Source organism: Chiloscyllium plagiosum, unplaced genomic scaffold (genome assembly GCF_037043375.1).
Source record: "Chiloscyllium plagiosum isolate Xiang-an unplaced genomic scaffold, Cpla_swu_hap1 HiC_scaffold_43, whole genome shotgun sequence".
NCBI classification, from domain to species: Eukaryota; Metazoa; Chordata; class Chondrichthyes; order Orectolobiformes; family Hemiscylliidae; genus Chiloscyllium; species Chiloscyllium plagiosum.
The window spans coordinates 6,367,086-6,381,437 of NW_028270181.1; the positions used below are offsets into that span (position 1 = coordinate 6,367,086).

A 14,352-nucleotide genomic window follows, 5' to 3' on the forward strand; every position below is an offset into this window, starting at 1 on the left:
GTCGGGTGAATTGGCTGTGGGAAATTGCCCATAGTGTTAGGTGCATTAGTCAGGGGTAACCTTAGAGAGTAAGGGAAATGGGTCTGGGTGGGCTACTCTTCAGAGGGTCAGTGTGGACTTGTTGGGTCGAAGGGTTTGTTTCCATACTGTAGGGAATCTAACCTAATCTCACAGAATAAGTAGAAAAATTAAGGAAATTAAGTCTTTCTTAATTTAAACTAGAAAAATAAAGGAATTAGGTTAAAGGTTCAGCAGCTTTTGATGAGCCCTGTGCTTAGCTCGCTCTCCAGGAGACTTCAGCTGTTTGTTCTCATCACTGCAGATACCAGGGAGGGTCCTCCCTCACCGCTCACCCATCCCACATTGGGAATATATTCAGCAATGGGCACTCCACAATTCTCCAGCAGAGGGATTTCCAATTATTTACACATCGCTCTGCATGATGACCTTTCTCAGTCCGAAATAATCTTTCAATATGAGTGTGACCCCACACCCCTTCGGTTCAAAGTTGCTCAGTAATGGCTGCCTGACAGCAAGTCCATGTTGACCTCACTATTATGATCCAGGCCAGACCATATTTTAAGAGGGTAGCCCAGACCTAACTTTTTTTTATTTTAAAGGTAGATGTGAAGTGGATATTCCAGGTGTGAGGCAGTTTGTCAAACCAGAGCTGAAAATGTGTTGCTGGAAAAGCACAGCAGGTCAGGCAGCATCCAAGGAACAGGAGAATCGACGTTTCGGGCATAAGCCCTTCTTCAGGAATGAGGAAGGAAAGAGCTTATGCCCGAAACGTCGATTCTCCTGTTCCTTGGATGCTGCCTGACCTGCTGCGCTTTTCCAGCAACACATTTTCAGCTCTGATCTCCAGCATCTGCAGCCGTCACTTTCTCTCAGTTTGTCAAACCACTCAGCTTTAAGCAAAGTAGTGTTTATTTAAACACTACAGTTGAAACACAAACAAAAGAAAATGGAATTTAGAATAACTTAACTATTAGAAAACATAACCAACTCGACATAGCAACTTAACTAAGGAGCTGGTCCAATTCTCGTAACATTCCATAAACACACCCCTTGGCAAAAGGTAAATTCAAACACAGGTTCTTACAGGCTGGAGAGATTTCAGAGAGAAAAGTCAGTTAAGAATCATCTGCTGAAGCTTGGAACTTTTCTCTGGACTGCAGCAGCTTTTGTGGCTGCTACAATTAAACTAGAAATTGAATTGGGAGAACTGACCACTCCCCTGCCATTGTTAAACTGGGATCTTTTCAGACATTTCAACACATCTGCCAGCGCTCCTCAGTTGGGTTGGGGAGCAAAAGCTGGCATTTTGAGCAAAGCCTGCGATGTGTCATATTTCAGCATCAGCCTGTAGATGAGAGAAGGTGATGAATTCGAAAGGGAGGTGTTTTGGAGTTCTGAAATTTCCAGTGCTTTCTGACCTAATTTGCTTTCATGTACCTGGTGAGACTTTGACACTAACATAAAGATTATTTCCTCCCCTGCTAGTAATATAAAATATTTATCGTCATCCTGGTCTGTGCTAGCCCAGGAAAGCTGTCAAAGGTCATGTTTTAGATTTAGATTACTTACAGTGTGGAAACAGACCCTTCGGCCCAACAAGTCCACACCGACCCGCTGAAGCGCAACCCACCCATTCCCCTACATTTACCCCTTTACCTAACACTACGGGCAATTTAGCATGGCCAATTCACCTGACCTGCACATTTTTGGACTGTGGGAGGAAACCAGAGCACCCGGAGGAAACCCACGCAGACACGGGGAGAACGTGCAAACTCCACACAGTTAGTCACCTGAGTCGGGAATTGAACCCGGGTCTCTGGCGCTGTGAGGCAGCAGTGCTAACCACTGTGCCACCGTGCCACCCACCTTGTTATGGAAACTGTGACCAGCAAAGTACGGGCATGGAGTGCACCTTTTTGATCATTTTCTGTGCGTTTCTGGTCTATCATAAAATCTCTACAGCGTGGGAACAGGCCATTTGGCCCACTGAATCCATACCGACCCTCCAAACAGCATCCCATTCAAAACCCCACCCTATTCCTGTAACCCACATTTCCCATAGCTAACTGACCTACCTGCACATTATGGGGCAATTTAGCACAGGCGATCCACCCTAACCTGCACATTTTTGGACTGTGGGAGGAAACCCACGCAGACACAGGGAGAATGTGCAAACTCCACACTGACAATCACCTGAGGCTGGATTCGAACCTAAGTCTCTAGCGCTGTGAGGTAGCAGTGCTAACTACTGAGCCACCGTGCCATGCACGAGGAGACAAGCTAACGATATGTGACTCATGACATCATCCAGGATTACACTTGCTTCCAATCATTTGCCTTATTTTGTTTCTGCACATGGATATTTCTCCCTGCTCGCCCTTGCTGTCAATTCCCAAGATGTTGCTTCAAAAACCTTTCCTCTTCTTTCGTGATGCACCTTGTAACAGATCTGAAATGATGCCAGTATATTCCCAGGGGCTATCTAGTAATGTGTGTTTTTTTCAGTTTATTAATTCATGGAACATTCACCAAGACTCCTTAGATATCACGTCCCAAACTCACAACCACTTCCATCTAGAAGGACAAGGACAGCAGATACATGGAACACCATCCACTGCAAATTCACCATCCTAACTGGGAAATATAACACCGTTCCTTCAGTGTCGCTGTGTCAAAATGTCTTCCTAACAGCATTAGGGTTCTATCTAATCCAAATGGACCGCAGTGGTTCAAGAATGCAGTCCATCACCTCTTTCTCCTGGGCAGTTAGTAAGCCGTGCTGATCCAGCTCTGATCCCTTGAATGAGTTTTTTTTTAAAAAAGCACATTGCTATCTTGGCCAATGTGTGTATATGCCAACCCTAATTCCTATTGACATGGTGGTAGTGAGCTATCTTCTTAAACTGTTGCAGTGTCTGGGACATGGGGTCACCTACAATACAGTTAGGAAGGGGGTTGCAGGATTTTGACCCAGCGATACTGAAGGAACGGCGAAATATTTCCAAGTCAGGATGGTGAGTGGCTTGGAGGGGAACTTACAGGGGGTGGTGTTCCCATGTATCTGCTGCCCTTGTCCTTCTGGATGTCAGTGGTTGTTTATTTGCCAGTATTCTTTAAATTCTGAGCCTCTGATTTGCTGTAGCTCTGTGTTAAAGTTGGCTTAAAATGATTGTCTCAGGATTGTCACAAAAACAGAGTAAAACTTTCTCAGAGGAATCACCATTGGATTAGTCACTGGGAGAGTATTCTCAAAACCTGGCTTCATTTCATAAAGAATTGTGGTCAAATTCTCTCAAAGCAGCTTCAGAATTTAAATCCAAGTAATTGAATAATTGCAGAATTTAATGCTAATCTCAATAAAGACGCCATGAAACTATCGCGTTGTCATTCAAACCCGTCTGGCTTGCTGGTGTCCTTTCGGGAAGGCAATCTGCTGTATTCACCTGGCCTGGTCTACATGTGACTCCACACCCCAGTAATGTGATTGGCTCATAGCTGCCCCATGGTTCAGCTAGTCATTCATTTCTGTTAAAAATTCTGGCCTAGCGATGGATGTATAACAATTGATTTTTAATAGCTGTTCAATGTACCTAACACACTATACCCACCACTACAATTCCTTCCCAGAAAATCTGCAACTACTGACACACTCCCCCCAGGAACCCCCCTGAGAATACTGACACATTCCCCCAGGGACCCCCCTGTAAATACTGACACACTCCTCCCAGGGACCCCCCTGTAATACTGACATACTCCCCCAGGGACCCCCTGTAATACTGACACACTCCCCCAAGAACCCCCTGTAAATACTGACACACTCCCCCCAGGGACCCCCCTGTAAATACTGACACACTCCCCCCAGGGACCCCCTGTAAATACTGACACATTCCCCCAGGGACCCCCTGTAAATACTGACACACTCCCCCCAGGGACCCCCTTTAAACACTGACACACTTCCCCCCCAGGGACCCCCTGTAAATACTGACACACTCCCCCCAGGGACTCCCTGTAAATACTGACACACTTCGCCCCCAGGGACCCCCTGTAAATATTGACACACTCCCTGGGGACCCCCCGGAAAATACTGACACACTCCCCCCAGGGACCCCCCTGTAAATACTGACACACTCCCCCCAGGGACCCCCTGTAAATACTGACACACTCCCCCCAGGGACCCCCTGTAAATACTGACACACTCCCTCCAGGGACCCTCTGTAAATACTGACACGCTCCCCCAGGGACCCCCCTGGAAATACTGACACACTCCCCCCCGGGACCCCCACTGTAAACACTGACACACTCCCTCCAGGGACCTCCTGTAAACACTGACACACTCCCCCCAGGGACTCCCCTGTAAATACTGACACACTCCCCCCGGGGACCCCCCTGTAAATACTGACACACTCCCCCCAGGGACCCCCCTTGTAAATACTGACACACTCCCCCGTGGACCCCCCAAGTAAATGGTGACACATTGCCCCCACGGACACCCCTTGTAAATATTGACACACTCCCCCAGGGACCCCCCTGTAAATACTGACACACTCCCCCAGGGACCCCCCTTGTAAATACTGACACACTCCCCGGGAACCCCTCTGTAAATACTGACACACTCCCCCCAGGGACCCTCTGTAAATACTGACACACTCCCCCCCGGGGACCCCTCAAGTAAATACTGACACACTCCCCGGGGACCCCCCTGTAAATACTGACACACTCGCCCCGGGGACCCCCCAAGTAAATACTGACACATTCCCCCCAGGGACCTCCCTGTAAATACTGACATACTCCCAAGGACCCCCCTGTAAATACTGACACTCTCCCCCAAGGACCCCTCTGTAAATACTGTCACATTTCCCTCCAGGGACTCCCTGTAAACACTGACGTACTCCACCCGGGACCCCCTGTAAACACTGACACACTTCCCCCAGGGACCCCCCTGAAAATATTGATATTCCCTCCCAGGGACCCACCTGAAAATATTGACACACTCCTCCCGGGGATCCCCCTGTAAATACTGACACACTCCCCCAGGGACCGCCCTGTAAATACTGACACACTCCCCTCCAGTGACCCCCTGTAAATACTGACACACTCCCCCTAGGGACCCCCCTGTAAATACTGACACACTCCCCCCAGGGACCCCCTGTAAATACTGACACACTCCCCCCAGGGACCCCTGTAAATACTGACACACTCCCCAGGGACCCCCTGTAAATACTGACAAACTCCCCCCAGGGACCCCCTGTAAATACTGACACACTCCCCAGGGACCCCCTGTAAATACTGACACACTCCCCCAGGGACCCCTCTGGAAATACTGACACACTCCCCCCAGGAACCCCCCGATAAATACTGACACACTCCCCCCAGGGACCCCCCCCTGTAAATACTGACACACTCCCCCCAGGGACCCCCCCTGTAAATACTGACACACTCCCCGGGGACCCCCCTGTAAATACTGACACACTCCCCCAGGGGCCCCCTGTAAATACTGACACACTCCCCCCAGGGACCCCTGTAAATACTGACACACTCCCCGGGGACCCCCTGTAAATACTGACACGCTCCCCCAGGGACCCCCCTGGAAATACTGACACACTCCCCCCAGGGACCCCCTGTAAATACTGACACACTCCCCAGGGCCCCCCCTGTAAATACTGACACACTTCCCCCAGGGTCGCCCTGTAAATACTGACAGCCCCCAGGGACCTCCCTGAAACACTGTCACACTCCCCCCCGGGACCCACCTGTAAATATTATCCCCACCCCCTTCCCACTCCTGTGGACCCTCTTTCGATGTTGACAGTCACTGGGAGTTTCTTGTCCTGTGTCCAAACTAAAACATAACACCCTTTGTTATGTTTTATTAATGATAGAAATAAAAGGTCAATCCACCGACAAATGGAGAGTATTCCTGACTCTCCTAAATTCTGTGCTCCCTATATCCCTAACCCCAGCGGTTTGCAATTCACAAAGCTTTGCTTTCGCTAACTCCCAAAATTTGCAAAATTTTTATATTGATTTGTTTCTCATGTCTCTCTTAATGAGTAGATTAAATGAAAGGAGTCAAATGTCATCCTCTCCCTCCCTCTCTCTCCCATCTTGCTCTCCTCTCTCACTCCAATCTCATCTCTATCTTTCCTCCCTGCCCTCTCCTCTCTCCCTCCTTTCCCTTTGCCCACTCTCACTGCCCCCATCTTTCCTGCCTCTCTCCTTCCTCTCCCCCTCCTCTCGGTCTCTCACTTTCTCATTTTCGGGCTATTGTGTATTCCAGGAAATCCCATTTTATCATATTTGGAGTGGTACCCAGAGAGCATTGCACTGCACCTTCTCACTGGAGCGATACAGCCTGGCATCCACGGAATTCTCCTGCAAAATCTGTGTCCGACAGGTGGAGGGGGAAGGTCAGATATTCCAGCTACATACAACCATTGAAGAGGTAAGAGATCGGGAAGCTGAAGCTGTGATCACAAACCTCCAACACTTTCTGGTTCATGACGATAAAGAAACTATGAGCTGTACCTCGCAAAGTAAAATTTCCCAGAGTTTTACCAACCCACAAGGCTGTCCTCTCTTTAGAGAGAGAGAGAGAGAGAGCGAGACAGGACAGGTACTGGTTTAACCTGAGGGTCACCATACCACAGACTAGGGGACTGTCCTTCATGGTAACTTCAGCTGATTCGGTCATAGAATCCCCACAGTGTGGAAGCAGGCCATTCAGCCCATACTAACCCTCCAAAGAGCAGCTCACTCACCACCCCCCCGTCCCATCCCTGTAACCCTGCATTTCCCATGGCTAACCCACCTAGTCTACATGTCTCTGCACACTATATGACAGTTTAACATGGCCAATCCACTTAATCTGTACATCTTTGGACTGTGGGAATAAACCAGAGGATCTGGAAGAAAACCCACATAGACAGGGGGAGAATGTGCAAAACTCCACACAGACAGTTACCCAAGGGTGGGATTGAACCCAGGTCCCTAGTGCTGTGGGGCAGCAGTCCTAACCACTGAGCCACCATGCCACACTTTCAGGGGTCAAACTCATGCTGTTGGTATTATTCTGCATTGAATGCGCCATCAACCAGCTGAGCTAACCAATGGGAGAGGTGCAGGATACTGAGGGGTGAGACAGCTGATATCCATCCTTATCTGTATTACACAGTACATACAGCGTAGATAAGGCCATTTGGCCCAAAAGATCTGTACACATTCTAACAGATTCCACAGTCTCACCACTTTCTTGGTAAAGTCATTTCTCCTGAACTACCATTTGGACATATTAGTCACTGATTTGGATTAATGGCCCTTTGTTCTGGTGTCACCCATATGTGAAAACAACATCTCTATCTCAACCCTTTTCAAACCCTTTCATAGTCTTAAACGCCACGCTCTGTCAGATCTCCTAATTTTCTCTTTCCTAGACTCGTCACACTTTCTTGACCTGTGTAGTCCACTCTGACCTGGTGTTATTCCAGTCTTTGTGTTTCGTGATTTCTCTGGTGACTGTCATCATTTTGATCAATCTCTGTGGGCATCTTATAACAAATTTCCTGGGAGGGTGGGGAATGTGAGTTGGACCTGGACAATGCCCCAGAACATTTGCACATACGATGCCTCTCAAAGTGAATTGAAGAATCTGGATTTTTTTCACTCAGATAACAGTTCTGTGAAGCACCAGGGAATGCCTTACTAGGTGCTATATAAATAAAAGCTGTTGTCAATGGATTGGTCACTCTGTGCCCTCACTTTGACCATCATGAAGTGTCGTATTCCATGATCTCGTTTGCCATTGAAACTTCGGACATTTTCGTCAGTCTTAAATAACAATAGATATGTGTTGCTTTTGCCAACAGAATGCCAAATGTGTTAGCCCATTCCACACGCAGGGTGGCACCAACATTACCACACAGGTCGGCCCTTATGCCTTTAAGATTCCATATTCCATCCGGCAGAAAATCTGTACGAATTTGGATGCACCAAATACCCGAGGGAATGACTGGAGGCTCTTAGCCGAGAAGCTGGGGGTGGACAGGTGAGTGGAGGAACGCCTTAGTGGCTGTCAGCAAGCAGTATTGGCAAAAATACTAGAATCCATCAACAAGGAAGCAGGGGCAGAACGCTCTGAAAATCATTACACAAATGGGCAGAGTCAACTTGGTTTTGTGAAAGTGTGATCCAGAATGACTGGAGTTTGTTACGACACGGGGTAAACCCTCTCTGTTAATTTTAAACCAGCAACACAAAAATGATTTATCCTGTGCAGTAATCTGTGAAAATTCGAGAGTAAAGTAAAAATTAACAACTTTATTTCTTAAAAGCATAACGGAGAATAATTAACTAACAACTATTTACAACTCCTTCCTCCAACCTATCTTTTACTTTCCCTTCTATAACACTAGTCCGGTAAAACCCCCAATTAAAATTTACTGAAAAATTCAAATTTCAAAACCAGCCAGCGGTCCAATCTTCTCTTTATATCTTCCTTTGTAGATCTGCTCTCCAGGTCGGTGTCGATGTTTTTTCTCTGTGCAAACTCCTTCTCTAGACAGGTACCTCTAAGAGAGTGCTGACTAGTAGCCTACATCTGTTGGTCTTTTGGCAGGTCTCTCCCAGCTGTTCAAGTTTTCCTGGTCTTATATTCCCACAGCATCATATTGTGTCATTGGCTTTTAATATTGTCAATATAGTCAATTCAAACTTGATTGGTGTTTGGTATTTTTTTAGGGAGTATAATTTAAACTGATTGGCCCAATTTGAGTTTGTTTTTATCTTCTGGCAACCAGCTACTCTAGCTGCTGGACTACATATTACATTGTGTCTTGTTCAGAACACTTGGTGCTGTGTCAGGTAGCTTTTAACTCTCTTAAAGGTACAGTATGTCCACATCTTCATAACAAGTTCTTTGAAGTTGTAACAAACAGACTGGGTGAAGGCAATTGGCAGATGTGGCATATCCAGATTTAAAAGGCATTCAATAAATCTCCACGTGAAAGGTTACTGAGGAAGTTAAGAGTTCATGGTGTTCAAGTGGTGATATGTGGAGCTGGAAAAGCACAGCAGGCCAGACAGCATCCGAGGAGCAGGAGAATTGACATTTCGGGCATAAGCCCTTATTCAGGAACAAAACGTCGATTCTCCTGCTCCTCGGATGCTGCCTGACCTGCTGTGTTCTTCCAGCACCACATTTTTCAACTCTGGTCTCCAGCATCTGCAGTCCTCACTTTCTCCTCCTTCAAGTGGTGATATGTTAACAAGGATAGGGGCCTGGCTAACCAATAGGAAGCAGTGAGTCCAGATAAATGAGTTAGTTTCAGGATTACAAGCTGTAACAAGTGGAGTGCCACAGGAATTAGTATCGGGACCTGAACTGTTTATGAACTGTTACCAAAGCAATTACATCCTTCCTTAAGTAAAGAGATCAGAGCTGTCTTCAACACTGTCTGCTTAATCTCACCCAAACTGTTGCAGCAAGATATCGCTCCTTTCATATTTCACCCGTCAGTAATATAGGCCAGCATTCCACTTGCTGTCCTTCCTGAAAGCAAAGTCTGCTGAGAAAAGCTGAATTATTTCTCCGGCAGAATGCAGTCAGTCAAGAATGGTCATACAGTTGATAGATGTTATATAAAACCATGTCATTTAGAGTAATGCAATTTATTATTGGGGGTGCTGGGATTAACTAATTCTCCCCTTTCTGCTGGGAAGGAGGAATAATTAGGTGAAACCATTGGTTTATTAATTTGTCATATTTCAGTCACTTCATCTCAATATATGTAAAACCATAGACAAGCCCAAGCGCAAGAGAGCCTTTCCATTTCAACCTGAACTAAAAGATTATTGTGCTGTCAGTGTTATTTCAATATATCAGTATGACTGTCCTATATTAGAACATACATAGAACGTAGAATAGTACAGCACAGCAATAGGCCCATCGGCCCATCATATCTGTGCTGAGCATGATGCCATTCTAAACTACTCCCAGCTGCCCTCACATGGTATATCTGTATTTCCTGCCTGTTCATGTGTCTATGTAAATGCCTCTTAAACGTTGCTATGGTATCAGCTTATAACACCTCCCCTGGCAGTGCATTCCAAGCACCTACCACCCACTGCTTAAACAGCTTTCCTCACACATCTCCTTTAAACTTCCCCCTCTCATCTTAAACCTATGCCCCCAAATATTTGACATTTCCACGCTGGGAGAAAGACCCTGTCTGTCCACCCTATCAATGTCTCTCATAATTGTAGAGACTTCTATCAGGTCGCCCTTCAGCCTCCAACACTGTTGTGAATACGATCCGAGCTTGTCCAACCTCTCTTACAACTGATACACTCCAATCCAGGCAGCATCCTGGTAAACCTCTTTTACACCCTCTCCAAAGCCACCTTCTTATAATGTGGTGACCAGAACTACACACAATACTCTAAATGTGGCCTTATGGTTTTACACAGCTGCAACATGAATTGTTAACTTTTACACTCAGTGCCCCGACAAATGAAGACAAGCATACCCTATGCCTTATTCCATTTTATCCACTTGTGTTGGCGCTTTCAGGAAGCCATGGACTTGCACCGTAAGATCCCTCTGTGTATCAATGCTCCTAAGGGTCCTGCCATTTACTGTATGCTGTTGCATTTGATCTCCCAGTACATGTTAATTTTGCTCTCTCTCTCTCTCTCATGTTTAGATATCTCACCTATTTTGCTACAAAACTTAGTCCGACTGGCGTCATCCTGGACCTGTGGGAAGCCCAGCATCAGGATGATGGAGACATCAACTCCCTTGCCAGTGTCCTCGAGGAGATGGGCAAGAGTGACGTGATGGTAGTCATGACAACAGAAGAATGCTGAAAGATGGATAACTTTACAATGTAGTGATGGATCCCCAGCATCCATGGCAACTGTTAGAGAAATCCACCTGCTGCTGACTGCAGCACCAAGCCAATTAGGAACGAGTAGCAATTTTTACATGAGAGCTGAAGATGTCATGTTCGATCCAGACAGAAAAAAAACCCTCTCTCCTCTCAAAAGCTTTGGGCAGCTTGTATAACGTTAACAGTTTCTTAGGAAACGCATTTAATTTATTGTCCATATCTTTGGATGCTCTTTTTTTTTGTTCGCTCCTATGTTGAGACTTTGTATAAAAACCTGAGGATTTGTTTACATTCACAGCCAATGTAGACATCCCTCAAAATCCCAGTGCACATGTTGCACAAATCAGAACAGGGAGAGGAATCCAATTGAGTTGCTCAACAAAACTATACGAGAGGAAGAGGATGAATTGTGAATGTTGGCAGATGTCACAGAGTCATGTTAATGCCTTTCATTTTATTATTATGTTGCAAACACAGTTTCTCCATACAGACAAGGACATGGACAGACAAGGACAGCCATACAGGTTTCTCACAAGCCATGACTGCAGAAACACAACTTGGATCTAAAAGTGGTTTTTAAAGCTTTTCCCTCTCTCTCTCTCTCTTTTTGATACAAGCTCATTAGTTATGGTTGAGGATGGCAGTGGCTGAGCTTGTTCTGCATTCACTGTCCACAATGTCACAACAGCGTTTCCAGTAAGTCAGTCAGTAAGTGCAGAGGAATGTCGTTTGATGGTTAGTGGGCATTCACCCAGTAATATCAACTGCAATCATTTCCAGGCTAGCAACCAGCATTTCTGCTCAAAGGATTTGTTCATCTACTGCAGTTATACTGCTGACCTCCTGCCTCTTTCCCCTTCACCACATTGCCCCAGCTCTCCATTGACACACACAGGAGTGATTCCTACTCCAGGCTGCGCTAATTGATACCAGGATTTAAGGACGCTCATGAAGTGAAGCAATAGTCAATCATCGTAGGGACCTACCATTTCCCAGGAGAAATAAGCCTGATTCATAAGCTTGCAAAGTCCTCACCGGCGAAATGGCCAGATTCACGCACACATGAGGAATGAACATCCAACTTCTTGGCTTGAAGAAATATGGGCCTGGAGATTTGATTGTGTCACCATGTCTTTGTTACTTTAAAGCACATTGTCAGCGTTAAACTGTTCTTAAACTGCAGTCCCATTTTTGTTCCTCTGAATTTTCATTTCAACATCAAAAGTTATTGAAGTGGAAAGTTAGGTGGAAATCATGGAGGAAGCATACGGATGGGTTCTGACACTATCTGACGTATTCCTCCATAACAGGGGCTTTATTCAGAGATGTGATTTCCTCTTCTGGCTACAGCTCCCTCAATCCCAACCTCCATCCACTCCACCTCACCTTCAAAACCTCAAGCCGCTGCAAGCTGGAGTTCCGAGAATGTTTAACCGTCGATTTCCTTTGCCCACAAACTGGAAGAATTGTAAAGCCATTTTCAAAGCCTGAGGTCAGTTCCCAGAGAGAGCTGTGGACGTGGATGAGGCGAAGGTGCATCATGTGGGGAGCTGGCCTCCTCAGGTCAGAGGTTGAAATGGAAGCACTCACCGGGAGACAATGCAACCCGAGATCATTTTCTTGTCAGAACGTCTCTTGCATAGGGAAGCCTTCACATGGTCTCACTCTGCATCTGGTGTTGAGGATCAGTATTCAATGATGTCTTATTCCAAACTTGCCTTTAAATAAAAACACCTTTGGTTTTTGTCATGTCCTCATCGAGATATTTGATAGTAAAAGCCAATAGACATCGAAAGGTGGGTACACCATTAGAAACATCTTAAGTTGAGTAAATGGTCAAGCCAACCCAAGAAATTGGGTGATTGTGGGAGTGTGCATTTTTGATGCTATGGTAGTGTCAATAAGAGTATGAGATACACAAGGCTGCACCATCAAAAGTGATACTAATTTGTGTTATTTGTAAATGTTGTTTAAATGTTTAAGTACTTGGTAGCATGGCACATTTTGATTTATTTATTTTCAAGGTGGTTTGGACAAATATATTTTAAATTCATCATTGTGTTAATTTTAATTGTTTTAAGTGTCTGATTCAGAAAGTGAAGTATCAGACATTAATTATCAGCCTTAGTCTGGCTTGTGGGGAGAAAGAACCTTCATACTTTTTGCCTAATCCAAATCAGACACCTGTGTATAAAGAAATCCACTTATAATTCCATGATTGGGTTGACAACTCTCCCCGGATTGCTCTGGAATCTTCCGCTTTTGAAAGTTAATCTCCGGGGTCCCGCTACGAGTAAGGCCCAGGAAGAGATTCACAGGGCTTCTAGAGAACTTGTATCTCCCAGTTTCTTTGAGTGCATCTTTTTGTTAGTTATAAAAACGTATGGCCGGGGAAGGGGGGGTGGGGTGTTGGGTGGAGCTTAATGGGAGAAGGGCTGTTCAATCTGGTAGAGGGAACAAGAACAAGGGTGGTCACGTGCTGGAAATTTCCAGGAGTGCACCCACCCAGCACTGACACCCCTCCTTCCAAAGAGCTGATGAAAGAGAGGTCGATCTCTCCCCATATGCAAACCAACAACTATCTAAACCACACACTCCTTATTAAATATTTCAATCAAGTTTTATCGACGTGTAGCGGTGAGCTTTTAAAAGTAAAGAATCCTCAGTTTAGATGACAATATATAGTTTTTATAAAATTATATTTGAACAATCCATGATGGCTACTGGTGTGCATTTCAATAATGGTGTAACTGAGACTCTGGACCTAAATAAGAGCAATCCTGCTTATTGCAGAGAGGGGTGGTTGGCGCTAACTTTTAGATGGCTATGGCCAGCATTTTTCAGTATTCATTGATTAAAAGCGGCTGAAGGTGTTTTAGTGAACAGTAAATCCTCTTTTTCCCATATAAAGGGTAACATGACACCAAGCAGTTAGCAAAATAATGCTTTAATTTCTTTCATTCACTCCAAGTGCTATGCAAGTTCATAGAAGTTAATTCATTTTCAGGCATATCGTTATGCTTCAGTTTTTATGTACACCTTTCATATTTATATGTATAGAAAGTGCTAGAATCAACTGCTCTGTCCCTCTTTTCATGTATTGTTCATTCTGTAAACTACCAATTGTAAATAAGTTTAGCATTCCTATTGTAACAAATTAATTTTTATGCAATAAATTATATTTCCTAGTTTAATTAATCAAATATTGTTTTTTTTCTTTAAAATGCCAAATATTGATGCTCATAATGTTATCAGTTAGATAACATTCCTCTCCCCTGTTTGAACATAGTTGGAATTCTTTGGTATGAGTAATTAAGTGCTCACAATATTTTTTGCTCCTTTTGAGATTGCCCCAGGGATATATTTTGATTTTCAGGAGCTTTTTGATATACTTTTTCAATCTCATCAGTCAATATAGTCACTTAGTAAAAAATAACTTTTGCATTTG

At 45.1% G+C, this 14,352-nt stretch overlaps 1 protein-coding gene across 2 annotated transcripts in view; it reads left to right on the forward strand.

Moving 5' to 3' along the window:
* unc5b (unc-5 netrin receptor B) overlaps positions 1–14,090 on the forward strand; it is a 269,146-nt gene extending 255,056 nt beyond the window's left edge. For both annotated transcript variants that reach the window (XM_043679162.2, XM_087982409.1), the window contains 3 exons: positions 6,299–6,463; positions 7,884–8,062; positions 10,719–14,090. In XM_043679162.2, the coding sequence (XP_043535097.1) occupies positions 6,299–6,463; positions 7,884–8,062; positions 10,719–10,881 (507 nt within the window). In that variant the 3' untranslated portion in view covers positions 10,882–14,090. The remainder of the gene's footprint in view (positions 1–6,298; positions 6,464–7,883; positions 8,063–10,718) is intronic.
* Positions 14,091–14,352: the final 262 nt, after the last annotated feature.